Source organism: Canis lupus, chromosome 18 (genome assembly GCF_048164855.1).
Source record: "Canis lupus baileyi chromosome 18, mCanLup2.hap1, whole genome shotgun sequence".
NCBI lineage: Eukaryota > Metazoa > Chordata > Mammalia > Carnivora > Canidae > Canis > Canis lupus.
In genome coordinates this window covers 30,338,369-30,354,307 of record NC_132855.1, presented here as the reverse complement: position 1 = coordinate 30,354,307, position 15,939 = coordinate 30,338,369, and the positions used below count along the sequence as shown (strand labels likewise).

The following is a 15,939-nucleotide window of genomic DNA, read 5'->3' as shown; positions in this document are numbered from 1 at the left end:
AGTTTTTAGTTAAGAAAAAGACATCTAGTTAATGACCATTAGATTCTTGTATACTAGTTAAATGGGGTGATTAGTTAGCATTCAAAATCTTAATATCCAAGTTCCACAGTAAGGTGTTTACCATTACATTAAAAACTCTATCTCCTTCTAAGAAGGAAGCTTAAGTTGAAACTTATAAAGGAAGTTCTATCCTGACCAGACTGGTGCTAATTTTTATTAGTATTAACTAGTAAAAAAAAAAAAAAAAAAAACCCACAAAACCCAAAACTAGCCTAGCAAAGCTTCCTTTTAGCATAAGAGCAGAGTTCGTTCTCATGGAGAAGGCTGCAGATGGTAGAAGTTTGCTTATACAGCTTCTTCCCAGTGAGGAGAAAGAAAAAAAAAAATAGATATGCAAAAAATACTCTAGGTAGAAAGAACTTTCTGGAATCATCAGAATTAAATCTCTTTCTGAAATGACATTACTAAATGAAGACAACAATAAGATTCAAGAAGATGCTTCAATCATAAGAGTGGGAACAAAGTAGGAATAATTTTACATCATAAGAGATTTAATGTAGGTATTAAATAAATGTATTTTGAATTAGAAATCTCATTGGAGGTGGTAGACAACTTACTTTTTCTATATAAAGCTGAATTCAATTAGTGGAAGTCAAACTTGAAAAAAATAGAACTCAAAAAATAGAAGACTGAAAATAGTAAAAAAATCAATGTATCAATTTAACAACAATTACATAATGGGAATCTGGGGAGAAAATGCAATAGATATAGAAGTCATAATGATGCAGGAAAAAAATCCCTCAATTGAATGAAGATCAGGAATTGCAGACAGAAGTATTCATATAGTGTCTTGCAAAATTAGTGCCAACCCTCAAAGAAGCCATATTCACATGTTACCTTCAAATTTAAATATAAAATTTCAAAAGCCTTCAGCAGACAATACAGATTCTTTTCAATGTGCAAGAACAGCCCTCTGTGAAATGCTAAGTACCACCAGAAAATGGCATTTAAGAAATAGATTGCTATCTTAGAATTCTGTTAGAAGAACAAAAAGGAGACATTTGTGATATGCAAGGGCTTTAAAAACTACCAGTGAGACTTTCCTTAAAAAAAAAAAAGTACTTAAAAACTTATCCAATGTTAAGATGAGGAAAAAAAAAAAAAATAGGGACTCCTTTTAACAACTATTTATGGAATTTACCTGATTCCAGTAAGTTATATATTAAGATATAAACAGACACATATTTATCTTTATGGACTATGAGGCCACTGAGGCCAGACAAACACATAAACATATTCACTATAACAAGTTATGGAGGAAACAAAAGACCAATTTCTTATGAAAATAAAACCAGCATTAAAATTTTCAGGTACAAAATATTTTTTTAAACTATGTAAAAAAATCCAAATAAATAAACATGAAAACAGAAAAATGAGTGAGTAAAACTATATTTTCAAATACATTATATTTTTCAATATAAGGAATAGAACTCTTTAAATAAAAAAACATTGCTGAGTTTAAACAAATGAAATATCTCACAGTTCAGGTCAGGAAACAGATTAAACATAACTGAAAAGAGTATTATTGAAATTGAAGGCAGAGTTGAAGAAATTCCTCAGAATTCATATCTGAGATGACAAAAAAATACGAAATATAAATGGAGGTTAAGGAATTTGGCAGATGTGTTAAGATGTGTTATATACATTTAATCAGAACCCCAGAAAGGGAGAATAGAGAAAATGGGGACAATAAAAATAATAATTGCTTTTAAATTTCCAGAAGTTATGGAATACATGAACTCATTCATAAAGGAAACCTAGTAAATTCCAAAGTTGATAAATAGGAAACTTAATAAGTAGACAAATAATAAGGGAACTGTAAAACACTAAATATAAAGAGGCAATCTTAGAATAGCTAGATAGAGCAACCCAACAGAGCACTAACAATCAGACTTACCACAGTCTTCCTCACATCAACAATGGAAGTAATAATACAATGAAGTATTTATGAGGTGCTAAAGATAAAAAGAAGACACTGACTCCCTACAGAAAACAAACGAACTAAAACTATTAACCTAGATACTTTTGACTTCCTACCACAAACACTATGTATCAAGAATGAAGATAAAATATGGAGTCCCTCAGTTAAACAAAATATAAAAGTTTGTTTCTAAAAATATTCTGACACAAAACGATATATCTCAAGTACAAGAAAAATAATGTCAAAAGGAAGGTCTAATAGAGCAAGAAGCTTTGGAAAATGAAAAAGCTTTAAAATAAGTAAATATATCTGAAAGCAATGTCTCCAGAAAAATCAATAAAAGTAATATTTAGACAGTATAAATGAAAATACTGGTTAAGAACAGTAGCATAAAAAAGTAGAAGACGAGTTACCAAAATGTTCTAAGATCAATTAAACTGTTGGGAGAGTGATTAAAATATAAACTTTAGATTTTCATATACATATACAAGTAAATTTCAGAAGACCTAGAAATGTCTAACAATAGGATGTGAAACTTACTTAGCAGTTAAGAGAAAACAGAGTAAGAAACAGTTGGGGCTCCCAGGCAGCAAAAACCAAAGGCAGCTCTCAGTATTTTCTAAAAAAGAAAAAGGGAGGGGAGGGAGAGATAGAGAGACTGAAAAGAAACACAAAGCTGAACCATGAGAAGGTCAAATAAAATTACACATACACACAAAGACACACACACACACACACACACACACACATACACACAACAACTACCTCAGTGTAATTTGAAGACCGAGAACTTCCGGACTTCAAAATAGTTTTAAGTTAAAAGAAAAAAAAGAGAAAATCACCAAATTTAAATAAGCAATTTCTTATACTCCAATGCCTTGTCATGAGCCTTATGGCAACAAGAGGCAGTCTGGAAAAACTAAGAAAGAGGGAAGGGGAAACTACTGATGAATGTAAATCTGACCTAAAACTATTACCAAAAAGAGTAAGCCTTCCTTAAGCGTGAAAATAAAAAAAAATTAAAAAAAAAAAAGAACACACATCTGACTAGCATGACCAATTTTAAAAGACTTAAAATCATGCTTTATTTCAAGTAGCAGTCTTCTGATGGTGAAAAATATAAAAAGGAAGAGAGAAGCAATCTCTGTCAGCTGAGTGGTAAAGGGGAAAGAAGCCAAAGGGAAAAATTCAGGGTCCTGGAATACCAAAGAGAACAAAAAAGTTAAAGGACAAAATTCCTTCCTCCACCATTAAATAACAGAAATTAACTAAAAGAAAATGGAGTTTGCTATACTGACAGGAGAGGGTGTTACTGAATTAAGTCCCCTAAACTAACCAAATCCACAAGAGACGAACAGGAGAAAACTTAATGTATCCATACAGAGTTTTTACACAAAAGGATTTAACCACCTCAATTAATGAACTACCTTCTATCCAAGAAATGTTAAGCAGAAGACTGTAACATAACACTCCAAAATGAAATAGAATTTTTGCACAGTTATGACATTCAGAACCATACCAATATTTCACATACTCCAAAAAATACACAATTAGAATTCCACCAAGTCAGAGGGGACACATTCAAAGTGGATTATTAACAAGATAAAACCAACTCCAAATTGTTATGATAACCAACCTGAAGAGGATGGCAAAGAAAATAATTAACCTAACTTTGGAAAATTGTATTTTGTTCTATACTTTAAGAACTGTATATGACTATTGCACTCTAATTAGTAAATTTATTTTCTCAGAGGTATGGATTGGCATTTCTGAAATTACACTTGTGTGTATTCCAGGGATGAACGAAGAAGGAAACATACTGCTGAGAATGAAAGATTCCTCACTGGTAGGAAAAGGGTTTACATATAAGAAAAGGGAGAAGAAGCTAGATCCATCCTGTTGGACTGGAAACAGAGCTGTCAGTAAACTCAGTTGATTTGATATAGATTATATATTATATACAAACACACAGAGAGCAATATAGAAGTAGGTGTATGAAAATAAGTATGCTTCCTAAAAGCACACTGAAAGGGATTACAAATAATGATGTACCAGGTGCAATTAATACCCATGGTGCCCACATCTTGGTTTCTAAATACCATTCTGTGCCACCTGGATACAATGCACTGAGAAGAATACATTACTTCTGTGGTATTCTTGTCAATAATCCATAGTCTTAATTTAATCATGAAAGGACATCAAATAAACTTAAATTTAGAGACACTGTATAACACAAAAGGCCAGTATTTATCAAAAAGAAAGGGTCATGAAAGATAAAGACTATTGATGCATCCCAGATTAAATGAGATGAATAAGAGATGACAACAATATGCAACATGTGTTCCAAGATTGGATCCTGGACCAGAAAAAGGATAATAATGGGAAAATAAATAAAATTTAATAACATCTTGAGATTATAGTGTTGCATCAATTAATTCTCCATTTTGATACTGTGGTGATATAAAATGTTACTATTGGGGATTCTGAGTCAAGGTATACAGGAATGCTTTGTGCTTTTTTCTGAACATTTTTTAAGTCTGAAATTACTTCAGAGTGGAAGTTAAAATGAATAATTGAGAAAAAAATGAAAAGCAATCAAATAATCTCAGTAAGAAAAAAAGATGAGTAAAATAAACAAACAGGAGTCAAAAAAATAAGGTGGTAGAAACTATTGCAAATATTTTTCTAATTTCAATAAATATAAATGACTAAACTCATGGAGGGAAACACAGAGATTCTCAGGTTGGATTACAAATTAGACACAGCTATAGTCACACCTAAAGCACAAGGACACAGAAAGCTTAAAATCAAGTGATTGAAAAAGGTATACCAGACAGGCACTAACCAAAAGTAAATTTTGTTTACTATGTTCTGTATATTCACTAGAAAAATATAGATTTTAAGATATATAGCAATTATTATAGAGTGTCACTACAAAAGTTATAAAAAGTTTAACTCACCAGAGGCAAGTTTGGGATACTGAGAGTTACAAAGGCAATTTTGGATAAACCTGAGATGCTAGGAAGACATCCAAGACAAAATATCAAATAGGTAGTTGTATATGTGAGTCTAGAGCATGGAAATGAGTTATCTGCACACTAAGAGTATTTAAAAACCACAGAATAAGTGAGAATCCTTACAAATCACACAGGACAGCACCTTAAGAATCTTCAGCAGTTAGAGATTTAACAGAAATAAGAGGCTGGCCAGGGAGGAGTACGTTATAAAAAGAGATCAGAGGAGTGTAAGAATATGGAACCTGAGATAAAAGAGCAATGAAGAAGAAAGAGGTACCTAGTTATCCATTAGTTTTTATAGATTGTTACAGGAAAAAATCAGTTATACAGATAAGGATAATTAATTTTAATAGGTTGTGAAGCAAAGCAATGCTTCAATAATAGTTATTGTTCTGCAAATATAAGGTTTAAAAATAGTTAAAGTACATCTTAAAACACTGGAATGTGAACAGATAATAAACAGGGTTGAAAATCATATGGAATTTCTCATTTTATACAAAGTCAAGGCAATACATATTAAATCATCATCAATTTTAAGTTAGTAGAAATAAGTAAATATCAATTTATAAAATTTAAAAACCATCAGTGGTAGTATGAAACGGTATCTTACAGAATCACTAGGGGGAAAAATAAAATAGAACAAATCCTGTGAAGTAAATTTCATTATTTAGAAAACTTACACCAACAAAGGTTGATAAACATGTCTAGCATCACACAGATAATAACTGAGAAACCCAATTTGAAATCAGAATCAGAATCTATAGAGACTAAGCATTTAACATTAGGGACATAATTATCCAAGAAAACTTGCTCCTAAATGGCTATTTCAAGTTTAGATCCATTATTTTTGGAGGGCCTTATTTAATACCAAATTAAAAAATATAAATCCCTTTTGAGATTTTTAAATGACTCAGCAACAATAAGTTGGGTGTACGGTCTAACACGCATTCACACCTCCATGGTATGCGTATCCTGCTTCTATAATTGCAAAAAAGGAAAAAATAACTAGAGTAATTTATGTTTTATGATGTGACTACAAACTGATGAGAGACTTACATCTCTTTGGCTAATAATAATAAAAACCCTAACGTGCAAATTGGGACACTGATTCCAGAATTCGTAACATCCAAACAAAAGGTACAAGCAAGCACTTATTGAGTATTGATGTAGAAATAAAAAAGGAGTTCTGTAAAACAGATGTAGGGGACATAAAGCAAATATTTACTGAATCAAAATGTCATTTTCTTTTATAGTTTATAGCGTCACACATATACATTGCAAAGATAGGCAGGAAGCCTTGTCAATTTCAGGAACTGTCATGCCATAAAATGATAAGCCATAGGGAACAACAAATACCAGAATTGAGTTGCTAAAGGAAAGGCAAAAATAAAAAATTAAAACAGAACATACATTGATTTGACTGTCATGGTTGGTTGCATTTGGCATGATCCCTGGCAGGATCTGTTTTATATTGAGTAATGATGAACGTTTGCTTTCTCTGCCGACATGTTTTCAGTGAGGTGTAGAACATAGGAAAGGCTAGGCAACATTTTAATTATTGTTCCAGCATTTTAATAAACTGAAAAAGATCTAGGGAGAACACAAATAAGCAGCACATTAGAAATCTCCTGTGACACCCTGGAAACCTTACAAAGGGAACACTAACATGTTTTCCATTCACTCAGCCTAAAGCATAATTCTCCAGTTTCCTGGATATACTAATTTCATAAAGAATAATTTAAGTGTTATATAGAACACACACAATCAAAAGGAAAAGAAGAGCTACAAAACCTTTCTTCCTTTTAATTGTTTATTCATTCTGATTGGGATTGGAAGGCCTTTAAAAGACAAATAAATGCTTGCGGCTATAAATAATTAAAATACCAGCAAAGAGGAGTAATAATTACAAGAAAGAAAATGTCTGTCTGGATTATACGCATGTCCAATGAAAGGACTGAGACACATTCCTGAATAGTGAGCACTAAATCATGAAAGCAAAAATGATTGATAATCTTTATAGGAATATATTAAAAGGCATTTAAAAGTAAATGTTGAGTTCAATGATAGGAAGTTCTTATTATACACATTATTCTTATAATACATTATTCTTATAAAAATATAATCCTCTCATAGACTGAAATATTTCCTGACTTAAAAAATGAAAGAAAAGCTCGTATGAGGAAACCTAGCCTGTTTAGATTTGTTTTGTTTTAGATTTGAGCATTTTACTTAGAAGTAAGTTTCAGCCTTGTGGAACAAAAACATACACTCACACAGCCTCCCTATGAAAATTGTAGCTTACAGTGGTGATCTCCTACATATCCTATCAATCATTTTTTAAAATGATAAGTCTTGGGAAGTTTAGGAAAGGTAGGGGAAGTTTGTCTAAGTATTATGGAAGAAGCCTTTGGTCTTGTTCTTCATATTCTTGATAATAAATACAAAAGTAACAGCTTGATTTACAATAATCATTTTCATTCTGAGGTAACCATTTCTTGTACATCTCTTTATAACATGTTAACTTTCTGCCTTCAACTAATCATATGGTAAATAAAAGAAATAAAGTGAATGTTTTAAGAGGAAAACAAAGCAGATTTAATTGAACGGTAAAGACATTCCTTATTTTCAACCAAGAACATTTTAGCCTTAAGATTTTAAGAGAATACAACAGAGTACAAGAGTTCTTAATATCTTATAACATCAGTTTGGTTACTTACAATAGACTTATGAATCCAAAAAAAAGTCATAATAAGAATGTAAATATAATTGATGAATGCTTTATTTTAATATGCTTGACATTTAAACACCCTATGAAATGACAGTAAAATTCTAAGTACTTATTCTTCTTCCCTTCAAAACAAAAGAATTAACTGTCACGTCCTGCAATCTAAACATTGCTAATTCCCAGGGAGTATAATACAAGAAAAGATGAAATTAAGTTATAGAAGAAGGATAATATAGGTAAGCCCCAAGGGACTCAAATTTTAGCTAAGTCCAAAGGCAAACTATGTTAAATTCATGAGGACCTATCTTGTTTGTCAAGAAATATGATTCAAAAGCCTCAGCAACTCAGAGCTCTGTCCAGCAACATCCACTTGCATATGAGTCACAAGAAGCCAATGGTATTTTTCAAAAGCAATTTTTTTTATGGCTCATAGCAAAAGCTCACTCAACTCGGTAGGCCACCCAATAAATATCATGCGATGGTGACAATGAACTCTAAAACATGTGTTGTATGCCAAAATGTATGGTGCTTAAGAGGTATGGGAAGAAGTCACTGCACCATATTATTCTATACAGAATTTGGGGTTTAAAAAGGAATACTGAATTTGTGGGGTTTCAACTGCTTTACTTAGAACTCTCCATATTTTATAAAATAGCCTGACAAATGAGGGATAAATATGTAAAGGTTTTTGCCAGCACTCAAAAACTGATAAAATATTTTAATTAAAAAGCAAAAATATATAAACTGAATTTGACTTTACACTCATCCTGTTATTAAACTGCTCATCACCTCTTCTCAAGTACCACTCAAAAACTGAATACACCATATGGCATGGAAAATGCAATCTCTTATTTCATTGAGGGGTAAAGAGAGAAAGCAACAAAAGAGTGATTGCTTTTTTTTTGAAATTATAACTGAAATTCGATTTTTTAAAACTTTGAATAAACACAAAACAGTTTTTGTTATGTTAAATATAGTAACTATTCAATTTCTTGCTTCCAGTTGTAAAATAAACAAGCGTATCTTCCTCTATTTACTCTGGAGTCATCTATATAATGTGCAATTCATCTAAAAATAGCTCATTTCTTTCATGTAATCCAAAAGAATCATTTTTAAGTTCATTAAGAATAGACTAAATGAATTGACTAGAGAGTAATCACCACAAATTTGAAGATAATATGAGAAAGATAACAGCCAAGACAGGATGACCTTTCAATGATGGGATTATAAGTAATGAGAGTCACTTATTATTCATTACAAGTAATTACTTATAATTACACTTACTCATTATAAGTAATAAGAATTATAATGGTGGACTCTCTGGGGACCCCCTTCTCAAAAAAAGTGTTATAAATTTTAAGTGCACCTTTAAGGAAGAAATCAATTACTTTTAATTTTATGAAGTAGATTATCTAATGGATGATGATTTAAGAATATATCAGAAGAACAAAACTATTTTTGTAAGTTTCTTATTATAATGAATCATTGAGAAGCTTTATCAAGGTGGTAGCCTGAGAACAGGTCTTCCTCATTTAAATCCCCAAAAATGTGTACTGGTGGTGATGGTGGGATTAAATGCACTTGGAAGCTCACACTTGCGCACACAAACATACATATGTAATACTGGGAAATAATGGGTAATGCTATGACGTGACTAGAAATTTTGGAGAACTTCTGAGAAACAGAAAGAGATGGGATTAAAAAAAAGAGAAAGAGATGGGATTAGACTAAAAACAAAAACCACAGACATGCACAAGGTAAGGCTCTACAGAAGACAATTCAAGTTGAGAGTGAACAAATGCAAGAAGCAGAGAAAGATCTTGGCCCAGTGTTAAAGTAAGTATTCATGAACTTATATTCTAAGAAGTCAACAGGGTGGCAGATCCTCACTCCCCACCCACATTAAAGCACTGGCAATAAAGATGTTTACTCAGAGCTTAAAGTAGATCATGTGAGCATGTAATCTGGTGAAATGACAATGTCTTAAGTGTCAGGAAATTTCAGAAAGAAAAAGGATCCTCATAAGGGAAACAGCTATCAGAAATAAATGACATTTATACAGTAATAATAACGGGGACACATTGTGTTAACTGAAAGTTGTGATGATACGCATACAATGTTCTCTCACCACAATACATTATGGAAAAAAAAGAGTTCATACTAATGTTTCTAGTTTTGGTATCAACATATAAAAATCTGTGATTTAACACATTATGAAATGAAGAAGAAAACACACTAGGAACTTTTTAAAAATATATTTTAGAAAGAGTATGGGCATGTGAACAAGCAGGGGGAGGAGCGAGAGAGAGAGAGAGAGAGAGAGAGAGAGTGGAAGGGAGGGAGGGAACGAGGGAGAGGGAAAGGGAGAAAATCCCTGCCAAACTTGGAGCCCTATGCTGGGCTCAATCCCATCTCAGATCACACCTGACATGAAGTCAGAAGCTTAACCCACTGAGCCACCCAGGTGCTCTTAGAATATGAACTTTTAATTACATTTAGTATTTGTACTATTCAACATCTATCCCTAAGAAAACAAAAAGAAGTAAAAGCAAAGTGGGGAGAAGAATTGCTTTCATTATTTTAAGAATTACCTTAAAGTTAAAGCAAGCACAAGGATAACTGACACCACTCCTAATTCAGTACATGGATATTATATTATCTCAATGTACTGGATTTATTAGCTAATGTAATGAGGAAAATAAATAAATGGGTTAAATATTGGAAAGTAAGATATAATCTATCCTTCTTTTTAAACACTAAAAGTAATTTTTGAATATATAAAACAACGGTGAACTATAAACAGAGTTTATTTAGTGAGTGCTTAGGTACAAAAATCAATCCACAAAATAATGTGCACTTTCCTGTATAATACAATAACAAACTATAAAATTTAGTATTTATGAAGACCCCACTCACAAAACTTGGTAGCTTTTAAAACAGTGGCAATAATCAATTATGAAATATAATAAAATTATAATTATCACATTAGCAAAAGCAAAGCAAAACAAAAACCCATAAAGTGGTCATAATTAAGTCTTCAAAAGTGTCAGGTAAAGTACTGACATTTCCAAATTAAAACGGAATTATCAACAATAAATATTAGTAATTACAAGTCAGAACAAATAATTTGACTCTACATCTGTAGGATGTTCCCAAAGAGTAAATTAAAAACAAACAAACAAAACAAACTAATGTTAAATTTTACTCATGCAGTTTTATAGTTAATGAATTCATTTTCTAGACTGAAACCAATATGATGTTAATTTTGGTCAAGATTTCAGTTAAAGGAATAATAAATTCATGCAACTTTTGAGGTTGTCATAACTCTTGTGACAATAGCTACAAAGGAAATCAGTTGTTCTTCTCTCAGGTGTTATGTGGAAAAAGAACAGAGACATAATCTTACAAGTTTGCTAAAATTCATTTCAACCTCCCCCAAACAATACCAGTGACCAAGAAAGCCATTTTCTCCTCTTTTTCCCAAAGCAATATAGAGAACTTTAAGAAATCAAACCCATGGTTAGGGGAATCAAAATTGTATTTAAATGAGAAGTTCACTAATCTGGGTTAGAGCTAATCTTTGACTTTCACATAAGTGGCAAATCAGGGAAAAAGAGCTTCTAATATAAAGAAGAGAAACCAGATGACAAATAACAAAGTCAAAGGAATAACTTGGCAAGAAAGCTGGTTTTGGGCTAGAACATGAGACATGGAAATTCTTAATGATAGAAAGAAAAAAAAAAAAAGGCAGTGAAAAAAAGAATCTTCACTATTTCCAAGTCATAAGGCAGGACAACTTAAACCCGTATTACATACAACCTGAGTAGGATTTTCTTATGGACATAAGAATATGCCAAATATGTTACATTTATAAAACATTATAGTCAAAGAAATAAAATTATTATGACTAGGGATAAGATGAATAGAAGAAAGGAGAAGAGTATAGTAATGAGCAATCCAAAGACATCAGAAAATAATTAGTTTTACTTCATCACTAACTGTATAATACACAAATTATTTTCAGTCTTACAGTATAGTTATAAATAAAAAACACTAGTATATATTGCTTTAATTATTGTATTAAGGCATAAGAGTAAAAACATAAAAGAAAAAGATTAAAAGTTTTAGCAATCCATCTATTTTAATCAGTACTACTAAATACACTAGTTAGGGGAAAAATGACCTGATCCATCTTGCCAATCACACATCGTGCTCCTCTATAATTATGTTCTGCCTTTATCTCTCCACTCTAACCTCATTAACCTATTTGTAAAGCTTTTCAGTTTAAGTTCTCTTTAGTCATAGGCATTCTTATCCTTTCTCTACAATACTCTCTTCCAAATTACTTTCCTTCATATCTCAGCTTGGGTGACAAAGTTGCTTTTTATTTTCATCCCTCTTACTCATAAAGTCTTTCTTGACATGCCTGCTTAGGTCAAATCCACCCATCATGGCTCTCATGGTACCTCTCCTTTTTAGTCGTCTCTCTTCCAATTTTGCTTTTGTTAATGCAATTCTCTCCTAGACTGAAGCTCTAGGCTGCTATTAGATATCATGTTATCTTGTCTGTCCACACTCAGCATTGCACCCCAAGTTTCTCTTGTGATGCCTACACCAGAGTAGGTGCTAGGACATATTTGTGCAGGGAAGTACATATTTGGAAAGAAAAAAATGTGTAAGAAATAAAATTTAGATTTCTGGCACTATTTGTTGATAAATTTCTGCAATTCTTTCAGGATGTAACTTTGTCTCTTTTCCTATTCTACATTTACATTTCTTATCCCTCCTATTCTTTCCCATTCCTCCTCAATGTGCAATAAGTCCAGTGACCAGAAAGGATATTTTTATTTCAGCATTCCACCATTTCTGACAGACTGCCATTCTAATTCATAGGACCCATTCTTTCCTGATGAAAGATCTGAGACAAGAATTGGAATGCACACAAACTATTAAAAAAAAAAAAGTTTTCTACATTCTACCTAAAGTTATCTCAGACTATACCTACTGCATACCTATCATATCCTCCAGAAAATCAGTTGTCCTGATCAAACTCTTGATAGGAGTTGTGTGCAAGAAAAAATTTATAATATTGATATCATGATAGTGTTAAAAATAGTAGATATGGTATGATATTTTGGTTATTGGAAAGAAATGATACTCTTCTGAAATCAGAGTTATTATGTTCTTTTAATAATGTATACGAATATTTTCCAGATGAGAGGAAGCAAGAGAGAAAAGGGTCCCTATAAATAAAAACTCTAGAAAATGTTCAGTCACATCACAGAGACCATCCCAAGCTGCATGACTAAGAAATGCTGCTACTGTGTCAAATAAAATTGTGTTTCTGAAGTGAGGAGATGGGCATCTAGCAGAAACTGTCTTGCCTGTTTTATTTAATCCTTGTAACAGAACTAAAGTTTTAAAAAAACTCCCAAAAACCCCAAAATAAACAGAAAAAAAAAAACCATGACTGCAAATCCATCCTTCTGTTTCACATTGCCCATTCCTAAAGTGGAGAATGGATTTCCAAAGGGCAAGTATGAACTTCCTAACACTGCTCCAGCCTCATTTTGCCAAAGTGCAATAATTGGGAAACTCCCTTGAACTAACTTTCCTCCTTTGTATGCTGCCAAGGAACACTTTTATTTATGAGACAAAAGTAATGAATCTCTGTATCCTATTTGAAAAATTAGATCCCAACTGAATAACATCTGGAAGATATTCCTAGAAGTTTGGGATTTAAGGATGAGGAGGTTCCATATTTTCAGAATGGAATACATTTCCTGTTTTTAGGGTTTTTTAAGTTCATTTTTAGTAAATTCTCAGTAAAAATATGAATATATTTAACTGTTCAGCCCTTATACTCTACTACAAATATTCCCTGGCTAAGCTTCTGCCTTGCTTGTTTTCAGTACTACCTTTGATGACTTGGCCATGTTACTCTGTTCACACAGTTAATTACCATCTACTGGGTATAATAGGGCTATACAGGGAAGCATGAGATACATAACAATGTGTTAACAAGGTAGATCCTGTCATAAAAAGATTTATAATCTCAAAGGATTTTTATGGTGAAATATATATCAAAAAGTTAAAGAATAATACAAGGGTTAACATCTTAGTTCTTGTATTCTCTAATAATGCCTCAAAGGCTGCTGAGGAATCTAGAAGGAAGTCAAGCGATTGAAGATTTTCATTCTGCTCCTTGAGTACATAAGACTTCTGGTTTCAAAAGGGAATCTACTCCATATTATTTTTGGAAAATGAATTTCATTATTAGAAAGGATTTATTTTTTATTTTTACTTTTTTAAGATTTTATTTATTTATTCGTGAGAGACACAGAGAGAGAGGCAGAGACAGAGGCAGAGGGAGAAGCAGGCTCCATGCAAGGTGCCCAATGTGGGTCTTGATCCCAGGACCCTGGGGTCAACGCCCTGAGCTGAAGGCAGATGCTCAACCTCTGAGCCGCCCAGGTGCCCAGAAATGATTTTTTTTAAAACAAAGATAATCACAGAAATGAGAAAATAAATGGTTAATAAGTAGTATACATGTAATGGCATAATCTCATTGGAATGATTTTTTACAATGGTCAATTATAACTTCCAGGACAGAGCTGCAAGTTCAGAAATACAAGGAGTAGAATTCTCTGGCATCATCAAATAGGAGTGGGGAAGGAAAGAAGGAAGGAAAGAAGAAAGGAAGGCAGGAAGGCAGGAAGGCAGGAAGAGAGGGAGGGAGGGAGGGAGGGAGGGAGGGAGGGAGGGAGGGAGGAAGGAAGGAAGGAAGGAAGGAAGGAAGGAAGGAAGGAAGGAAGGAAGGAAGGAAAGAAGGAAGGAAAGAAGGAAGGAAAGAAGGAAGGAAAGAAGGAAGGAAGTTGTGAAGATATGGGGACCTAAAAGTCATTCCATTGTATAATGACTGTGAAGACAACACCCTAACAAAGGCCACAGAAGATCCCACAACAAGCAGCAGGGTTAGAATGTATGACTTGACAAAATAATTTTTTTAAGATTTTATTTATTCATGAGACACACACACACAGAGGTAGAGACACAGGCAGAGGGAGAAGCAGGCTCCAGGCAGGGAGCCCGACATGGGACTCGATCCCGGGTCTCCAGAATCACGCCCTGGGCTGAAGGCAGGCGCCAAACCACTGACCCACCCAGGGATCCCCTGACTTGACTAAATTTGAAACCAGGGAGAACTTAGATCATATACTCAAGATCATAACCCTGAAGATTATGTAGCAAAAGCAGCATTTTAAAAAGAATCCTCTGGAGGAGAAATGATCAAAGAGAAATTAGAGCAGGGGTTTTCAACCTTACCATGATTGTCACTCTTGGCTGAGTAAGGCTCACTGGATGCTGCCCGGTGCTTCATGCAACTTTATCATCATCCATAACCTCTACTCATTATATGCCCATAGCACCACATCCTCAGTTATGACAACTCAAAATGTCTCCAGATACTATTGCTAAATGTCTCCTGGGGCAAATTTGCCTCTGCTTGAAAACCACTAGATTAAAGGTAGGGAGAGTAATTATTTGTAGATATGAAATAAGAGAGACCTTGACTAAAATGATAAGCACTGATCTATGCAGGTCTTACATACATAGCAAAGAAAGCATATTCAGAATTCCCTCAATGATTCCAGTTTCTAGTCTCTGTAATGGGAAAACACTACCGAAAAAAGAGGAAGTAGACAAGAAAGCACATGTTTTAATAAGGTGAGGGAGGTGTGGAAAGAGAGACATTGAGTGGATGATTTCTTCGTATGAAACTTCTGTATGTAATATCTTAACACTTGCTAAAGTTTTAACAGATAAGTAAAAGTGAACATAGGAATAAATGGTACAGAAGTCTATATGGGAAGAATATGGGCAATCCTGACATTTCTCAAGTTGCTTTGTAAATTATGATTTTTAGCCACAACACATACAAATTTAACCTTTGTCAAAATATTAGAAAAGGTCCTAAAAAGTTGCACAAAATTAAATCTACCCATAAAGCAAAGGTAATCATATTTAAGTGAATACTATATCAAACATTTCTGAAAAGTAACAATAATTTTATAGTATAATTATTTAGTGATATAAGTAATCTGGATTTTTAAAATTTTATTTCCCTGAAAGTTGAAAACACTATTTGAAAAGTAAAGAAATACCACTAAGTGTCCTTGGCCAAGATCTTAAAACCACTTTATTCCAATATATTT

General features: G+C 32.9%; 1 protein-coding gene across 13 annotated transcripts in view; it reads right to left on the bottom strand.

The window, feature by feature from the left end:
* The window catches only part of CRPPA (CDP-L-ribitol pyrophosphorylase A), a 292,251-nt gene that overhangs the window by 11,878 nt on the left and 264,434 nt on the right, over positions 1-15,939 (bottom strand). For 3 of the 13 annotated variants that reach the window (XM_072783928.1, XM_072783947.1, XM_072783941.1), the window contains one exon: positions 2,522-2,600. The exons of 9 other annotated variants lie outside the window; for them this stretch is intronic. In XM_072783928.1, the coding sequence (XP_072640029.1) occupies positions 2,529-2,600 (72 nt within the window). In that variant the 3' untranslated portion in view covers positions 2,522-2,528. Of the gene's footprint in view, positions 1-2,521; positions 2,601-6,408; positions 6,589-15,939 lie in introns of all 13 variants that reach the window. One more of the 13 variants, XR_012010932.1, reaches the window with a different exon arrangement.